Below are 16,344 nucleotides of genomic sequence, written 5' to 3'. Positions count from 1 at the left end.
TCTTTTTTAAATTACCCCTGTTGTAGGTGCGTGTAGAATCAGGAGATAGATGATGGTTTTGTGACAGAATAGGTTACGGAAAAATAAGTTATGGAATTGTATTGCTGGGATCAGTCTAAAAGATAACATAGAGCTGTTGTGTTGAGTAGCCTCCTTCTTTATCACAAAGCAATGTGAGAATGATATATTTATACAGATTAGCTGATGTGCTGCAGCGTTTGCATTTGCTCATGTTTGGTCAAAAATTCAGATTAAGGCTGTGATCCAAACATAGAATGCCTTGCATCAGAGCTGGTGGGGAAATAAAATTCTTTGGTAATTTTGTCACCAACACTGTAGAATTATGATAGTTGCTTTGTGGGAACTCCACAAAATTAACAAGCTATGAAATGTTTACATTAATTCCAAATCTGGAGTTTATTCACATATTATACATACAATTTACCCATTTTATGGATGAACTTCATAATTCTGATAAGAAATAAAGTGATATGTAGTTAATTGACTTCCTATTGTACACACACACACTGGCTAATTTTCTTTTACTAGTGGTCTAGACATTTCTGATTTTTCAAACAGGTAATAACATAGGTGTTCAGTAACTTAATTGTTTTCACTAAAGCCTGGTCCTTTCTAATGTTACATTGTATACAAACATTTGACTTAAGCAATTCAAAGTTTTCATGAAATATCTTGAATTTCCCTGTCAGACAATAAAATTCCTACTGTTTTTCTGTGTATTAGATTCTCTAATCCTTATTTTTAGTGGTTATTTTTTGTAAAATTATTTTTTTAATTTTGTGTACACTTTGATTTTTTTTGTTGCAGTTCAGAAGTGTCATAATCCTAGGTATATCAAATAGTTGACTTGTCTCTGTTAAATTAGCTTCTACATAGTTTCTACTGAAGACATGAAATGCTCTTCTAAAGTAAATCATATTGCAAAGGACATTTAACTGATCAAAATGAAGGAAACGGCTGGCAGTAACATTAAACAATGTTCATTTGTAAGTGTTGAATAACTATAGTTGTGGCTAAGTAACTAAAAACTAGGTGCAATAATTTAAGCAGAAAGTGATTTAGACAGACACATGTAAATTGTGTGAACTGATTGACACAGTAAGCATATAAATAAAACACACTAATCAAATTATATTTATATGGATACATCACCACCTGTAGGTTCCAAGTAATAAACTGCCTTAACTTAGAAACATATTGTGCTTTTGTCTCTCACACTCTCTCTCTCTCTCACACACACACACACACACACATTTTCATGTTTTATTGTTTTACACCATTGAATCACAATGGATTTAATTTGGCTTTCCTGACACTGATCAACAGAAAAGCCTCTTTTGTGTCAAAGTGAAAACAAATTTCTACACATTGGTCTAAATTTATTACAATTATTAAACACAGAATAATTAATTGCATAATTACTCACCCCCCTCAAATCAGTATTTAGTAGATGCACCTTTGGCAGCAATAACAGCCTTGAGTCTGTGTGGATAGGTCTCTATCAGTTTTGCACATCTGGACACTGCAATTTTTTCTTCATTCTTCTTTACAAAATGGCTTCAGCTCTGTCAGATTGCACAGGGATCATGAGTAACCAGTCCTTTTCAAGTCCAGTCACAAATTCTCAATTGGATTGAGGTCTGGACTCTGACTTGGCCACTCCAGGACATTAACTTTGTTTTTAAGCCATTCCTATATATCTTTGGCTTTTTACTTGGGATCATTGTCCTGCTGGAAAACAAATCTTCACCCAAATTGCAGTTCTCTTGCAGATTGCATAGGTTTTCCTCCAGGGTTTCCTTATATTTTGCTGCATTCATTTTACCCTCTACCTTCACAAGCCTTCCAGGGCCTGCTGCAGTGAAGCATCCCCAAAGCATGAGGCAGCCACCACCATGCTTTACAGTGCGGATGGTGTGTTTTTGATGTGTGGTGTTTAGCTTACGCCAAACCTAGCGTTTAGTCTGATGGCCAAAAAGCTCAATTTTGGTTTCAACAGATGATAGAACCTTCTTCCGGCTGACTTCAGAGTCTCCTACATGTCTCTGGCAAACTCTAGCTGAGAATCCATTTGCTTTACCATTAACCTTACTTAAATGTTCAAATTTCAATATTTCTTATAAAAGAAATGGGTACACGAGGTCAAAAATGTAATTTCTGAAATGCAAACCACAAACTTACTGCAAAATCTATGCTATCTGAGGCAAGCATGTGCTGCAGATGTATGTAGTGGTGAATGAATCTCCTCCCACTAAGTGTGCAGATGTCAGAGCTGGTAAGGCCTGACAAACAGAGATTCAGCGATTGGAATGCTGTGGCGTTCTAGAAGCTGCAAATCTGAAATTATATCTGTAAAATTTAAGCATGGACTTGAGTATTAAAGGCAAGACTCTCAACAGGTTAATTGCTTTAAATTTGTGTTTTTCCAGAATGATTACAAAAAATTATCAATTCAATGCAAAGATTTTGTTGTTGGACTTCTAGACTTGTGCCGGATTACTGAAGAAGTAGAAGCCATTTTGAATGGGGCTGTGGAGACAAATCCCAACAGTAAGGGTGAATTTCGACCTAGCCTTAGTCGGCTAAAATTAGCTATTAAGTTTGAAGTCAAAAAGGTAAGAGGCATTGTAGGCACTGAATTCAGTATATTTTTATATTGTGAATTCCCACTTAACTATGAGTTTGTAATGATTACTTAATGTAGAGTATTTGTAATATTGTATCATAGTTACATCTGAAATCTTATGAAATATATTATTAATAAGAATCAATGAGATTATATGTTAAAGATTAACTGATCATTGTTTAATGCTTCCGATATTTAAGCATGTTCATTCTAGAGACGGAAACCATGATTTATCAGTTCAAACAAAAACTTTATGAAATAATACCAGAAACTTGAATTAGAAAGCTGAATGATAATTATTGAAACATTAGAGGAATTGTTTTGTGGGGTTCAGTGGACCATTTTCAATGCAATAATCAGTGTGTCCCGTTATCATTTAGGGCACAGTTAGAGGGCAGTGGGTGTCATTGTGGAGACCTAGTGGCCAGAAGCCGTTGCAAGTAATACATATTTCATGGATAGTTGGTGTAGCAGTGCACAGGTATAATAGTCGATGGGTGTTACATGGGGCATGTCATGAACAGCCAGTGTTTTAACTGGTCTGCTTTGGGTAATAGTCTTTCAATGCCAAACAGCAAGTAGCCAATGGATGTGACAAGGCATTTGATCAGCAGGGGTTGCTACATGGGACCAGTAATAGGTTATTGGTATTATAATGGACACTGTTTTTGGGAAAGGGGTTTTGCAGGATGTACACAGTTAATGGCTTGCTATTGTTGTAATCTCATTGTTCTTTTGACGGGACCATTGAGAGGGCCTTATTTTTTCATGGTGAAACTTCTACTGAATTGAATTGACAAGTGGGTTGCAGGCTCTTCATTTACGGGAATTCACAAAATTGGATCCAAAATCAGTTAAAGAAGTTTACAACTTTTGATAAACTTTATTTTTCTTGGTTTTTCTTAAATTGTATTGTATTATGAATCAGAACTAGTAATATCCTCTAATTTTCAGACCTTCAGTACAAGCCCTTCTTAGAACAGGAGAGCATTTTATACCCTATGATTTGAAGAGAAAAATCTTCAACGGTAGCTTGTATTATAAACTGGATCTTGACAACGTGGCTTATGCTTTCAGTTCCAAAGTAATGGCGGAATCTGTATTGCATCAGAAAACTACAATGGGGGCCTTGAATGCCTTGCTGAAGATTTCCATGACAGAAAAAGACACCTGCTCCATCTCTGAATGAGAAAATACTAATAAGCTCAATTGTTTTGTTCTGTTCATTTCATGCATCCCACTATTATTTTTAGAATTAGAATCAGAATTGGGTTTAAAATCATGAGTATATGTTGTTAAATTTGATGTTTTGTGGCAGCAGTGCATTGTAATGCACAATAATAAAAAATCTGTAAATTCTGGTGAGAAGAACATATATATATTAAATAAAACATTAAATGAGAAGTGCAAAGTGAGAGCACAACAAATTTGTGAGGTAGTGTTCATAGGTTCATTGTCCATTCAGAAATCTGGTGGGACACGGGAAGAAGCTGTTCCTGAGATGTTAAGTATGTGTCTTCAAGTTCCGGTACCTCATTGAAGATGTTCTTGATGCGAAGGAAGCTGGTGCCCATGGTGGAGATGGCTTGGTTTACAACTTTCTGAACCTTTTTCTGATCCTGTGCAGAGCTCCCTCCCCCTCCATGATACGTTAGAATGTTCTTCATGATACATCTGTGGAAGTTTGTAGGAGTGTCTGGTGACATACCAATTCTCCTCAAACTCCTAATGAAATGGAGTTGCTGTCGTGCCCTCTTTGTAATTGATCAATATGTTGGGCCCAAAATAGATCTTCAGAGATGCTGACACTCAGGAACTTGAAAATGTTCATCCTTTCCACTGCTAATCTTTGATGAGGACACGTGTGTTCCCTCAACCTCCCCATCCTGAAGTTCACAATCAATTCCTTGGCCTTACTGACATTGAGTGTAAGGTTGTTGTTGCAACATCACTCAACCAGCTGATCTACCTCACTGCTGTACGCCTGTTCATCATCTTCTGAAATTCTGCCAAAAATGGTTGTGTTGTTAACAAATTTATAGGTGAGTTTGAACTGTGCCTGGCCACACTGTCATGGATACAGAGAGCATAGAGCAGTGAGCTGAGCATGTATCCTTGAGGTGCACCAGCACTGATTGCCAGTGAGGAGGAGATAATACTTCGGATCCACACTGACTGTGGTCTTCCGAAGAGAAGTCAAGGACCTAACTACAGAGGGAGGTACAGCAGCCCAAGTTTTGGAGCTTGTTGATTAGAACAGAGAGTATGATTGTGTTCAACATTGAGTTGTGATCAATAAATAGCAGCCTTATTAGGTATTGCTATTGTCCAGGTGATCTAAGGCCGAGTGGAGTGTATGTGAGATTGCTTCAGCTGTAGATCTATTGTGGCGATAGGCAAATTGCAGCAGGAGTTAGTATTTTAGTTAACATTTCTTCAAGTCCTCCAACCATTTAACCCCACCCCCCTTGTGAAAACTGCCTTCACATTGGTTATTTATGACATGGTATTTTGGGATTCTTTGATGGTTAGCTGAAATTCAGGATTTAAATCAGAGGAGAGATTAAGGTGTATAAGGAAGGATCTGTTGCCTGTAAATGTAAGGCTATTCAACTATTTCCAAATGCAGTTTAGAATTCATGGATATTGCCAGCAATTTAGATTTTGAAAAATTGATTTTCTTTACAGTTACAGAATAATCACTTGACGAGGTTGTAAACTTTAAATGTAGTATTCCCGTCAATGAAAAATCTAAAGTTTTCTGAAATTGAATATTTCATTATAATGATATATTCTAAAAATGTTATGGTTGTGTATGACTACATCACTAACGCATCTATCAACTTCAGCAACACACATAAAATGCTTGAGGAGCTCGGCAAGTCAGCCAGAGCTTCTGTCCCTTTCATTTTTATTCCTGATGATGGGTCTCATTCTGAAAAATTGACTGTTTATTCCCCACCAAAGATGCTCCCTGATATGTTGAATTCATCCATCATTTTGTGTGTGTTGCTCAGGATTTCCAACATCTGCAGAATCTCTTGTGTTTACATTTATTAAATTCATAGTTTTATTTAAAAGTAAGAATATTACATTGGAAATGCAACATATTTAAATAATAAAACATTTTTTAAGTTTCATTAATTATCTCCACTTTGATTTCTAACATCATATTTGTTGTCTTTCCTTAAGTTTGTAGCTCATCCAAACTGTCAACAACAGCTTCTCTCTATCTGGTATGAAAATCTCTCTGGATTACGTCAACAGCCAATAGCAACCAAGTTTCTGGTTGTGTTAGCTGTAGTATTGGGGCTGCCATTCCTAGCCTTGTGCTATTGGATTGCACCTTGCAGCAAGGTTAGTCATCTTTGACTTTGTCACACCAGTGATGGGGGAAGTAAACCCATGACGGGCTAAGGGTAAAAACCATGGATTTATTTTCAATAGAGAATGCTGCACTCTGGATATATATATCAAGTGACCATAAACCCTAATCATCTTCATGATTTGTTGCCATCTTTTCCAGCTGGCACCCAGTACTGCCTACATGACATTCCTCTACTTAAATAATTAATTATCTGCCAATGCCCTTTATGGGAGTCAAGTCCATTTTGTTTGTTTGGACATACTGATCAAGAACTAAATACTGCAGTATTCTGTTTCTAATTTTACCCTCATGCTCCCTACTGCTGAACATAAATGTTTCAGCCTTCGATTGTCAGCAAATGGAATGCTGAGGAAGCGTGCATTGCTGCAGACAGTGTTATGCTTTTGTTAATCAAAGGCATCAGCTCAGGCAAATGTTTGCTGTAGTGTGACTTCCAAGCTGTGATGTATCATTCCTAATACAGTAATATTTGTTTGCTGATATCTTATACTGACGTCTTTTTCTCCAGTCCAATTTAGACTGGAGAGAGAATATCACAAACTCTCTAATCTATTGAAATCCCAACATTCAATTATAGTTATAAATTAGTGGTGTATTAGAGTCATAGAATATTACAGTACAGAAACAGACCCTTCAGCCCATCTAGTCCATGCCAAACTGTTAATCTGCCTAGTACCATCGACCTGCACCTGGACCGTAGCCATACCTATCCCAATTTCTCAGAAGTGTTCAAATCGAACCTGCATCCACCAGTTCAGTTGGCAGCTCGTTCCACACTCTCACCACTCTGTGAGTAAAGAACATCCCTCTTATATTCCCCTTAAACATTTCCCCTTTCACCCTTAACCCATGACCTCTAGTTTTAGTCTCACCGAACCTCAGTGGAAAAAGCCTGCTTGCATTTACCCTATCTGTACCCCTCATAATTATGTTTACTTCTATCATATCTCTAGTCTCCAGGGATTAAGTCCGAACCTATTTAATCTTTCCCTATGACTCAGGTCCTCAAGTGTTGGCAACACCATTGTAAGTTTTCTCTGCACTTGTTCAATCTTATTGACATCTTTCCTGTAGATTGGTGACCAAAACTGTACACAATACTCCAAGTTAGTCCTCACCAACATCTTATACAACTTAAACATAACATCCCACCTCTTTTACTCAGACTTTGACTTATGAAGGCCCATGTGCCCAAAACTTTCTTTACAACTCTATCTCCCCGTGACATCACCTGCAAGGAATTATGGATCTGTATTCCCAGATCACTCTGTTCTATCGCACTCCTCGATGCCCTATCATTCACTGTCTCCTACAGTGGTTTGTCCTCCACCTCACACTTGTCTGCATTAAATTCCTTCTGCCATTTTTTCAGCCTATCTTTCCAGCAGGTTCAGATCCCATTGCAAGCTTTGATAGTCAACTACACCCCAATCTTGGTGTCATCAGCAAATTTGCTGATCCTGTTAAACACATTATCATCCAGGTTGTTGATAAAAATGACTAACAACAATCGGACCCAGCGCCAATCCCTGTGACACCCCACTCATCACAGGCCTCCAGTCACAGAAGCAACCATCTACTATCACTCTCTGGCCTCTCCCACAAAGCCAATGTCTAATCCAATTTCCTACCTCATTTCGATGCCAAACGACTGAACCTTCTTGACTGTCCTCCCATGCGGACCTTGTCAAGGTCCTTGCTAAGATCCGTGCCTACTACATCGGCTCCCTTTCCTTCATCAGCTTCCTTGGAAAACTCTATAAGATTCGGCAGACGTGACCTACCATGCACAAAGTCACATTGGCTATTCCTAATCAGTCCCTGTCTATGGATCAGTGAGCGAATGTCATTCGATAATATATTTATGTGTAAGGAATCCCAAGGTGGTCATTAAAAGAGATTTGAGGATAGTGCACTGAAACAGTGAAAATAGCTCAAAAGTTAAATGCTTTTTATAGCTTAGCAAGTAATATTAACATCCAGTGGCAAATAATTACAATGATATCCAATTATTGCAAGCCTTGATGTATCATTTCCTGTGCAACAGTGTTTGTTTGTATCTGATAGTGTGTGTCTTAACTTTGACTCCAGTATATTCTTGGGAGGAAATATCAGTCTTTATCATTTTTTTTTCCATGGACTCTCAAGCTCTGCATCTTTCAGCTTTTCTGGGTTTCCATTTATGGTACTCATTTTTTTTAACTAGTAAGGTATAAACTTTAAATCTCTCTGTATGTTGCAGCTGGGGAAGATCTTGCGAGCGCCTTTTATGAAATTTGTGGCCCATGGAGTTTCCTTCACGATTTTTCTTGGCCTGCTGATCATGAATGCAGCCGACAGGTTTGAGGGCACCAAACTCCTGCCGAATGAGTCAAGGACAGATCACCCTAGGCAGCTCTTCAGGATGAAAACAACTGGTTTCAAGCCGACGGAACTTCTAATTATTTGCTGGGTAATAGGTAGGGATTTCATTTTTGTTTTTTAATCACATCAGAACTTCCCACTGAGTTTCCATAACACCACTTTTAAAATTCAGAGGATGCTTAGGCCGCAATATATCTGGTACAGGGCCAGACTTCATTAAAAATCAAAGTAAAATCTGTAGAATTTAAATTCAGATAATAATCTGAACTCTATTATGTTTACTGAAGGTGGCTATAAATTTACCAACTTGTCAGTAGAAAAAAGATCTGAAGTTCTGTAGTGTGACTCCAGGCTTACTGATGTTATTCACTCTGAAAGAGCACAGCAAGCTATTTGGTACTATTCTGCAATAAGTATAGAGAAAGCAAAGCCAGCTCAAAATGGGAACACCTAAAGGGAAGATTCCATCTTATTTCAACCTGGAGTGAAGGTCTATTTTTTTTTTCCAATATGGCACCGAGCTCTGAACTCCAGTGAATTGCGGCTGAGAGTTGCTTTTAAATTTTTTTTTTAAGTTTTTAATTGTTTTTAGGTTCATCAGGATGGTTTTGTGCATGGGAGGGAATTAAGGGCCAGGTTAGGGTTTAGGAACCGGAATGTGAGAGAATGGGAGGTCAGGCCGGAGTCTTAGGTCTCTGCTCTGCTTTCGAAGACCAGCAATGCAGAAGCGAGACATCAATGCAGATCGGATGTCAGACGTTGGACTGGTAAAGAGTGGATGTGTCGTCCTCAGGTCAGTGAGTTGTTGGCAGGTTCCAGAGTCAGAGTTCCATGCAGGCAAAAGGAACGAGTTACAGTGGCCTCCTGGGTTTGCGAATCAGCGAGACTGGAGTTCGAGGCCTAGTGTTCGGGATCATGTCATCAGTGAGACAAGAGTTTGAGACCTAAGTGTTCCGGATCCTGTCATCGATGAGTCTGGTGTTTGAGGCCTAGTGTTCAGTGATTGGCATGTACTGGGATTGACATCGAAGATTGAGGACCAAGGATTGAATCAGAAGTCTGGAAGCTGAGGCCTGTTGGCCATAGGCAACTCACGAATATTTGCAAGTCCACTGGGGAGGTTGAGTGTCTGCAGGCCTGAGTCCATGTCCATTGGAAGCTGGAGTCTGTCTGGGATAAAAAGGACTGTGTTTGTGCATGGTGAGGGGAACAGGGCTTGTATTTACTGTTGTTGTTTGTTGGTTATTGTGCTCCGTGGAGCACTGCAGGCATGTAATGTTAGTACTGGAAAGTGTGGCGACACTTGTGGGCTGCCCCAGCACACCCTCGCGTGTGTTGATTGTTAATGCAAATGACACATTTCACTGTATGATTTGATGTCCACGTGACAAATTAACTTGAATCTTTAATCTACTCAATAAAGGCAGGCCTATCCAGTAATGCCAGGATCCTAAAATATGAATTTAAAGTCATAGTCATAGTCATACTTTATTGATCCTGGGGGAAATTGGTTTTCATTACAGTTGCACCATAAATAATAAATAGTAATAGAACCATAAATAGTTAAATAGTAATATGTAAATTATACCAGTAAATTATGAAGTAAGTCCAGGACCAGCCTATCGGCTCAGGATGTCTGACCCTCCAAGTGAGGAGTTGTAAAGTTTGATCTCCACAGGCAGGAATGACTTCCTATGACGCTCTGTGCTACATCTCGGAGGAATGAGTCTCTGGCTGAATGTACTCCTGTGCCCACCCAGTACATTATGTAGTGGATGGGAAACATTGTCCAAGATGGCATGCAACTTAGACAGCATCCTCTTTTCAGATACCACCGTCAGAGTCCAGTTCCATCCCCACAACATCACTGGCCTTACGGATGAGTCTGTTGATTCTGTTGGTGTCTGTTACCCTCAGCATGCTGCCCCAGCACACAACAGCAAACATGATCGCACTGGCCACCACAGACTCGTAGAACATCCTCATCATCGTCCGGCAGATGTTAAAGGACCTCAGTCTCCTCAGGAAATAGAGATGGCTCTGACCCTTCGTGTAGAAGCCTCAGTGTTCTTTGACCAGTCCAGTTTATTGTCAATTCGTATCCCCAGGTATTTGTAATCCTCCACCATGTTCACACTGACCCCTGTTTGAATGCTTGACTAGTAGCAGTCCTAAGATGATTAAATTTAATGTAGTGCTGGAAAAGGACAGCTGCTATAATTCTTGATGTAGGCAAGGTTGACTGTCCATAATAAATTAAAATCCAAATAAATTTAGGAACAAAATGTTGGAAGATCTGTGGGATAGTTTCATGATAGAATTTAAAGAATCTGAATCAGGCATATTATCATTATTTTAGATGAAATGAAATTTGTTGTTTTGTAGGAGCAGTGCAGTGCAAAGTATATAAAATAATATAAATTACTAAATAAATAGTACAAGAGAAAAAATAATGAAGTGAAGTGTTCCTGCATTCCTGGGCTATTAAGTAATCAGATGAGAGAAGAAGCTGTTTTTAAATAATTGAGTGCAAAATGAGCTTATATCTATAAAGAATGAGTAAAGACATGACCATTGGTGATTGAAGCAGTAAGCAGTATAAAATTAAAGAGTTCAAAATGGAAAAAAAAACTATCAGAATTCCAGGCTGTGAGTGAGGTATACCAGAGGGTTACAAAAAAAGGTGTATTCAAAGGTATTAAATGGTGGGCAAATGTCTTTTATGGCTATATTGAAAGAAAAAGATGATGGTTGGGACCAATGTGGGCTTTTTAAGAACTAATGTTAATGAAAATCTGGAAGGGCAGATGTGTAGAATCATTTCTTCGCAGCAATATTTACTGTGGAGAAACAGGGTCAGACATTCAAAGACAATTATGGACACATGAAATTTAGTGTCAACATAAAACAGTAATAAAATGACGTCAATAAGGGAGCAAAAGTTCACGACCAAACAAGTTCCATCCCTGGCTTCTGTAGGGGAAGGCTGATTCTTTGTCTATAATCTCAAAGAATTCTTTCAATTTGTGATGGAAAGGAAATGAGATTAGAAAACCCTCTTCCAGTAGATCATCCTTCTCCCAAGATTCTACCAGGACAGAGGCCAATTCAGAAGGAGTGGCACTGTGTGTGTGTGCGCGCCTGTGTTTTTAGCGGAGAACAGTAGAATAAGTTATAGGCAAATAAGTGGATTGATGGGATTGTTCTTAATGGGGCACAGACTCAATGGGCTGATTGGATTTCCTTGTTATCTTAAGCAAATGTTGGATGTGAGACTCGGCAAAAACTGGTTGCCTTGATAATATCAAATGCAGCATAATCGTATATCATGTTGAAATATTACAGCATCTGCTGCAACTTCCATGACTGCCAAGTACATCTTGTGGGAGTAGCAGAGGTGGGGTGGTTCTGATGTGGTATCTACTGGGAGAAGAGCATCAGTAACACGAATCTTAATTAGATCAAATTTATCGGTAGATAGGGACAAGTGTATTAATAACTTTGCCATCTAGGGCTTAATTCAATAGTGCAATAGCATATTCATTATTTGCCTGTTGACTGTAATCAAGTCAAACATGAAACTCCCCTCCACATATACAAAGCAAGCTGGTTAATTGGTGAACTAGTAGCAGGATTAATGTCCAGTTCTTTTCTATAAAAGTGTCTGTCTATATATCATATTTGCCTTATCTTTGCAGATAAACTGAATGGAATCTGACAGTCCTTTTATATCTTGTGCTTGCTAAGTTTTTCCAAACATCTCTTCATGGAGTGGAACTCTTTTGATCCAATTTTAAATTTATCTTTTACTAATTTATATATGAGGGGAATAATGGGATTGTTAAGGAATTTACAGTAACAATTTTGCCACTCTGTCACTGGTGGCATCTTGTGGGATTCCTTGGAATCAGAAATTGGAAGGTTCAAAAGTTGTTCTCGTTTTTTTTCAGGGAGAGTTTAGGCAGAGATTCCAGAGCATTATTAAGGGAATGCTCCACTATTAAACATGCTGCCTTTTAAACTCAAGTTCTGTTTCTCTTGGGAATTCAAAACAAATCCTGTGTTGTATTTCATGGAAAAACAACCGAGTTGCCCTAATATCTTGGCCACATTTATCTTTCCATCAACAATTCTAATTTCAGATTATCATCTCATCATCACGTTACTGGGAGCTTGCTGTTTGCAAATAATCTGCCATGTTTCCTTCATCACAACAGTGATCTCATTCAAAGTCTCATCATAGGCTGTATAGCACTTTGGAACGTTCTGAGAGTGATATGAAATGTACTTCATAAATATAAATCTTCCTTCTTGAGGTTGTTTGATTGCTTGATATTAGCTGTATTTTGACCTTATCCACCAAGTAGGTTTGCAGCACATATCAGTCTTGGTTTATAGTTCCTCCTCAGCAATCCCTGATTTGAGTTTCCTGGTGCTTTAGTGGCAAGAATGATGCAGTTACCTTCAGTGTCATTGGGCTAAGGGGACGAAATTCATCTGTTTTCTAGCTTCATCCTGAAAACTTGAGATGCCTGTGCATTCCCTGATTCACATTGTCAGGGAATTTGTGTAGCTCACATATAAATAATGTGACTTGCAAATTGAATGGAAGCAGCAGCCACCATCTTTCTCACTAAGCTTGATAGGATACTGTGTTACCAGCCACTTGCTCTAGCTCCCTCTCAGTAATCAGTATTGTTAGGGAAAGAACTATTCAGAATATGATGGCCAACTTTTTAATGTACTGTATGCTTAACAGAAGTAACAAACAATGATCTCTACATCTCTAAGAAAGCAAATGCCAGATGCAATTAATTTCAGTAAAATAGATAAAATAGTCAAGTTATTTCTCAAAAAGAACTATTTTACTATTTAATTGGCAGGAAGGTTGAACAAGACCAACAGTTGCGATTTTTGGTTTGATAGAACATTAGGCATCAAATTGTAACACTTCAAGCTGTTCTTCTGCAAGAGTCCTGTTAGTGGCAGTGCTGTGCTGTTAGAGATTTTCATCTTAATGACACTTAAGCTGTTTATAAAGCTCGCACTATACTTTGAGATAAAATTAATCACTAGGAATTGACTTACACTTGCAAAATGTGAAACTCAGTTCGAGGTCCAAGAGAAATCTGGAGTAAAAGTACCCGATTCATTGCAAACATACATTTGATTAATTCAGGGAAGATACATCTATAACTAATCAATAGCTGCCTTCTTAGCCGTTTTTTGTTGAGTATTAGCTAAACAGTTTTCAGATTGGCATCAGGTTATTTTAGATTTGTTCACATGTGTCTGGATTTACTGCTACAAACCATTTCTTGACCTGGACTACCATAATTAATTATCTCTTGGTATCTAGCTCATGGAAATTGGTAACAGTGTACTAATGTGCTAATCATTAAGAAGCAGCACTTAAAGTATCTATCTGAGGATTGCATCAAAAGGCTGGAGATATCAGGCCTTTGACTGTCTAGCTGCCTCACTGGATGCCTTAATTGTAATTTTGTGTAATTTTATACAACATTTTAGAAGAACTTGGAGTATGTAATACTCAGCACCATAAATACAGCAGGGTATGGAAAATACAATTGAGAAAATTCAGCAAAAGGCAAAACTGCAGGGTGCAAAAATGCATTTTGTGTGATCTTCCCTGAGGGATCAATTACTTGTGATAATTTGCATTGAACCTAATTCTGAGGAGTTTGATTTTCTGCATATTACCTCATTTAATACACAGCAATACAGAACAGCAATTGATGTTGAGGAAGTTAAAGGCTGGGGTGAGGATCCACATGACAATGTGGGTTCACTTTCTTACTCGGGTATTTAAGTCACACGCAACAGCAAAGATCACCTGTACTCACTTGGGACTAAGATTTCACAATAACTATAATGGTGGTGAATTTGGGCTGTACTGAGATGGGTCCATAATGCTCAGGAAGCCATTTGCTTCCTGCTTTCTTTGTGATTCTTGAATAGGTATTTTTGGCACATCTCTGCTACTTGGCAGATACTTTATACTTTATTGTCGCCAAACAATTGATACTAGAACGTACAATCATCACAGCGATATTTGATTCTGCGCTTCCCGCTCCCTGGATTATAAATATTAAATATTAAAAATAGTAAAAATTAGTAAATATAAAAAATTTATATTATAAATCAGAAATAGAAAATAGAAAAATGGAAAGTAAGGTAGTGCAAAAAAACCGAGAGACAGGTCCGGATATTTGGAGGGTACGGCCCAGATCCGGGTCAGGATCCGTTCAGCAGTCTTATCACAGTTGGAAAGAAGCTGTTCCCAAATCTGGCCGTACGAGTCTTCAAGCTCCTGAGCCTTCTCCCGGAGGGAAGAGGGACGAAAAGTGTGTTGGCTGGGTGGGTCATGTCCTTGATTATCCTGGCAGCATTGCTCTGACAGCATTATACACAATGTTCTATTCATGGAAAGCCTGGATTGAGTTAAGAATTTTGTCAATCTCCCTCCTATATGTTAATTCATGACCATCTTTGATTCAGGCAACAACACTGTCAGCAAACTTTAATATGGCATTGGATCTGTACTTGGCCTCTGTCATAGTTACAAAATTTGAGTAGAGCATGGGCTAAGGCATCTGAATAAAAACTGAGAAATATACAAGATCTTTTTGTCCCAAGAACGTTACTCTCTAATTATAGCAATTTTAGATTTTTTTATAATCTTGGAATAACTTACATGATCTGTAATTCTTCAAAAACCCAAGCCTGGTGTCACCCAATCACAACTTACTGCTTTCCCTTATCCTTTTTGCCTTTGATTTTACTGAAGTTCAGAACCATAGAGCCAGCATTCAGATTCAGCTTTATTTATCGCATGTACATGGCAAATACAGTGAAATGTGTCATTTGCGCTAACAACCAACATGCCTAAGGTTATGCTGGGGGCAACCCACAGGTGTCCCCAACATTCAAGCTTCAGTCTTTTTCATATCTCTGCACAACCATTCCATTCATCTGCAAAACTCAGAATTAAGAAATCATCCCTCTACTTCTCAAAATTCAGCAGTAATCTTTAATGAAGAGCAATAAAAATGCCATGGAAAATAATGGTCAAATAATTGATACTTACTTCAGATGATTATTCATTACAAAATATCATGAAATCCTGGGAAAGCGCAGCAAAGAAACAGAGCTGAAATGTCAGATTGAGAACCTTCATCAGAATGCTGTGCATTCATCATAGTTTCTATTGCTCCTCTCACATGTTGGACATGTTTAAAGGGAAAATCCAGGTGACACATAAAGAAAAAAGTAATGATGAGTTTAGAATGAAATCAAAAGTGCATTGAGGGAGGTTTTCCATTGTCTTAGAATCTGGCAGGAAATCAACAAATTTTAGGCAATTTTATATTGATTTCTGTAATGCAGGGTACAGCATTCAGTGGAGGTCACCTGATGGCTGAGGAAAAAGTTGAATAGAAACTTGGTAGAGCTTGGATTCAGGATTGCAAAATAAGGGGTAGATTGAGGTAAAACTGCTGAGAAATTTGAGAGCAAGGACAACACGGAATATGGGATCAGTTCACTGGCAAGAACAATCATTGAGGACATCAGATAACATCATGAGCTCTTGCACTGTATCTACTCAAGATACAATCAACTAGTTAGTAATGCAAATTTTGTCTTGTTGAACTATTTTTACATAAACTAGACTGACTTGTATTGGTGTTTACACTATTATTCTCATTGTGATTAAAATTATAGAGCAAATTAATCTTTTCTTACCAAATATTAAGATTAATTGGACATTAAGACCAAGAATAACAATCATTTATTAATCTTAGACACATCAAAGGGGCATTGAAGTATCAAGTACATAAATAATTAGTAGACAAATATTTGGCTAAGTAATAACAGTTTAGGAAGCTTATTCTCTTGTGCCAAATTGATTCAGCTTTGATTGGCT

General features: G+C 38.1%; 1 protein-coding gene across 1 annotated transcript in view; it reads left to right on the top strand.

Moving 5' to 3' along the window:
* LOC140200763 (short transient receptor potential channel 6-like) overlaps positions 1-16,344 on the top strand; it is a 121,557-nt gene that overhangs the window by 54,652 nt on the left and 50,561 nt on the right. The window contains exons 3-5 of the mRNA XM_072264363.1: positions 2,451-2,636; positions 5,840-6,004; positions 8,278-8,494. Coding sequence (XP_072120464.1) covers positions 2,451-2,636; positions 5,840-6,004; positions 8,278-8,494 — 568 coding nt within the window. The remainder of the gene's footprint in view (positions 1-2,450; positions 2,637-5,839; positions 6,005-8,277; positions 8,495-16,344) is intronic.

This window comes from Mobula birostris, chromosome 7 (assembly GCF_030028105.1).
Source record: "Mobula birostris isolate sMobBir1 chromosome 7, sMobBir1.hap1, whole genome shotgun sequence".
Lineage (NCBI taxonomy): Eukaryota > Metazoa > Chordata > Chondrichthyes > Myliobatiformes > Myliobatidae > Mobula > Mobula birostris.
Note: the sequence above shows the minus strand (reverse complement) of the source record. Positions and strands in the feature narration are given on the sequence as shown.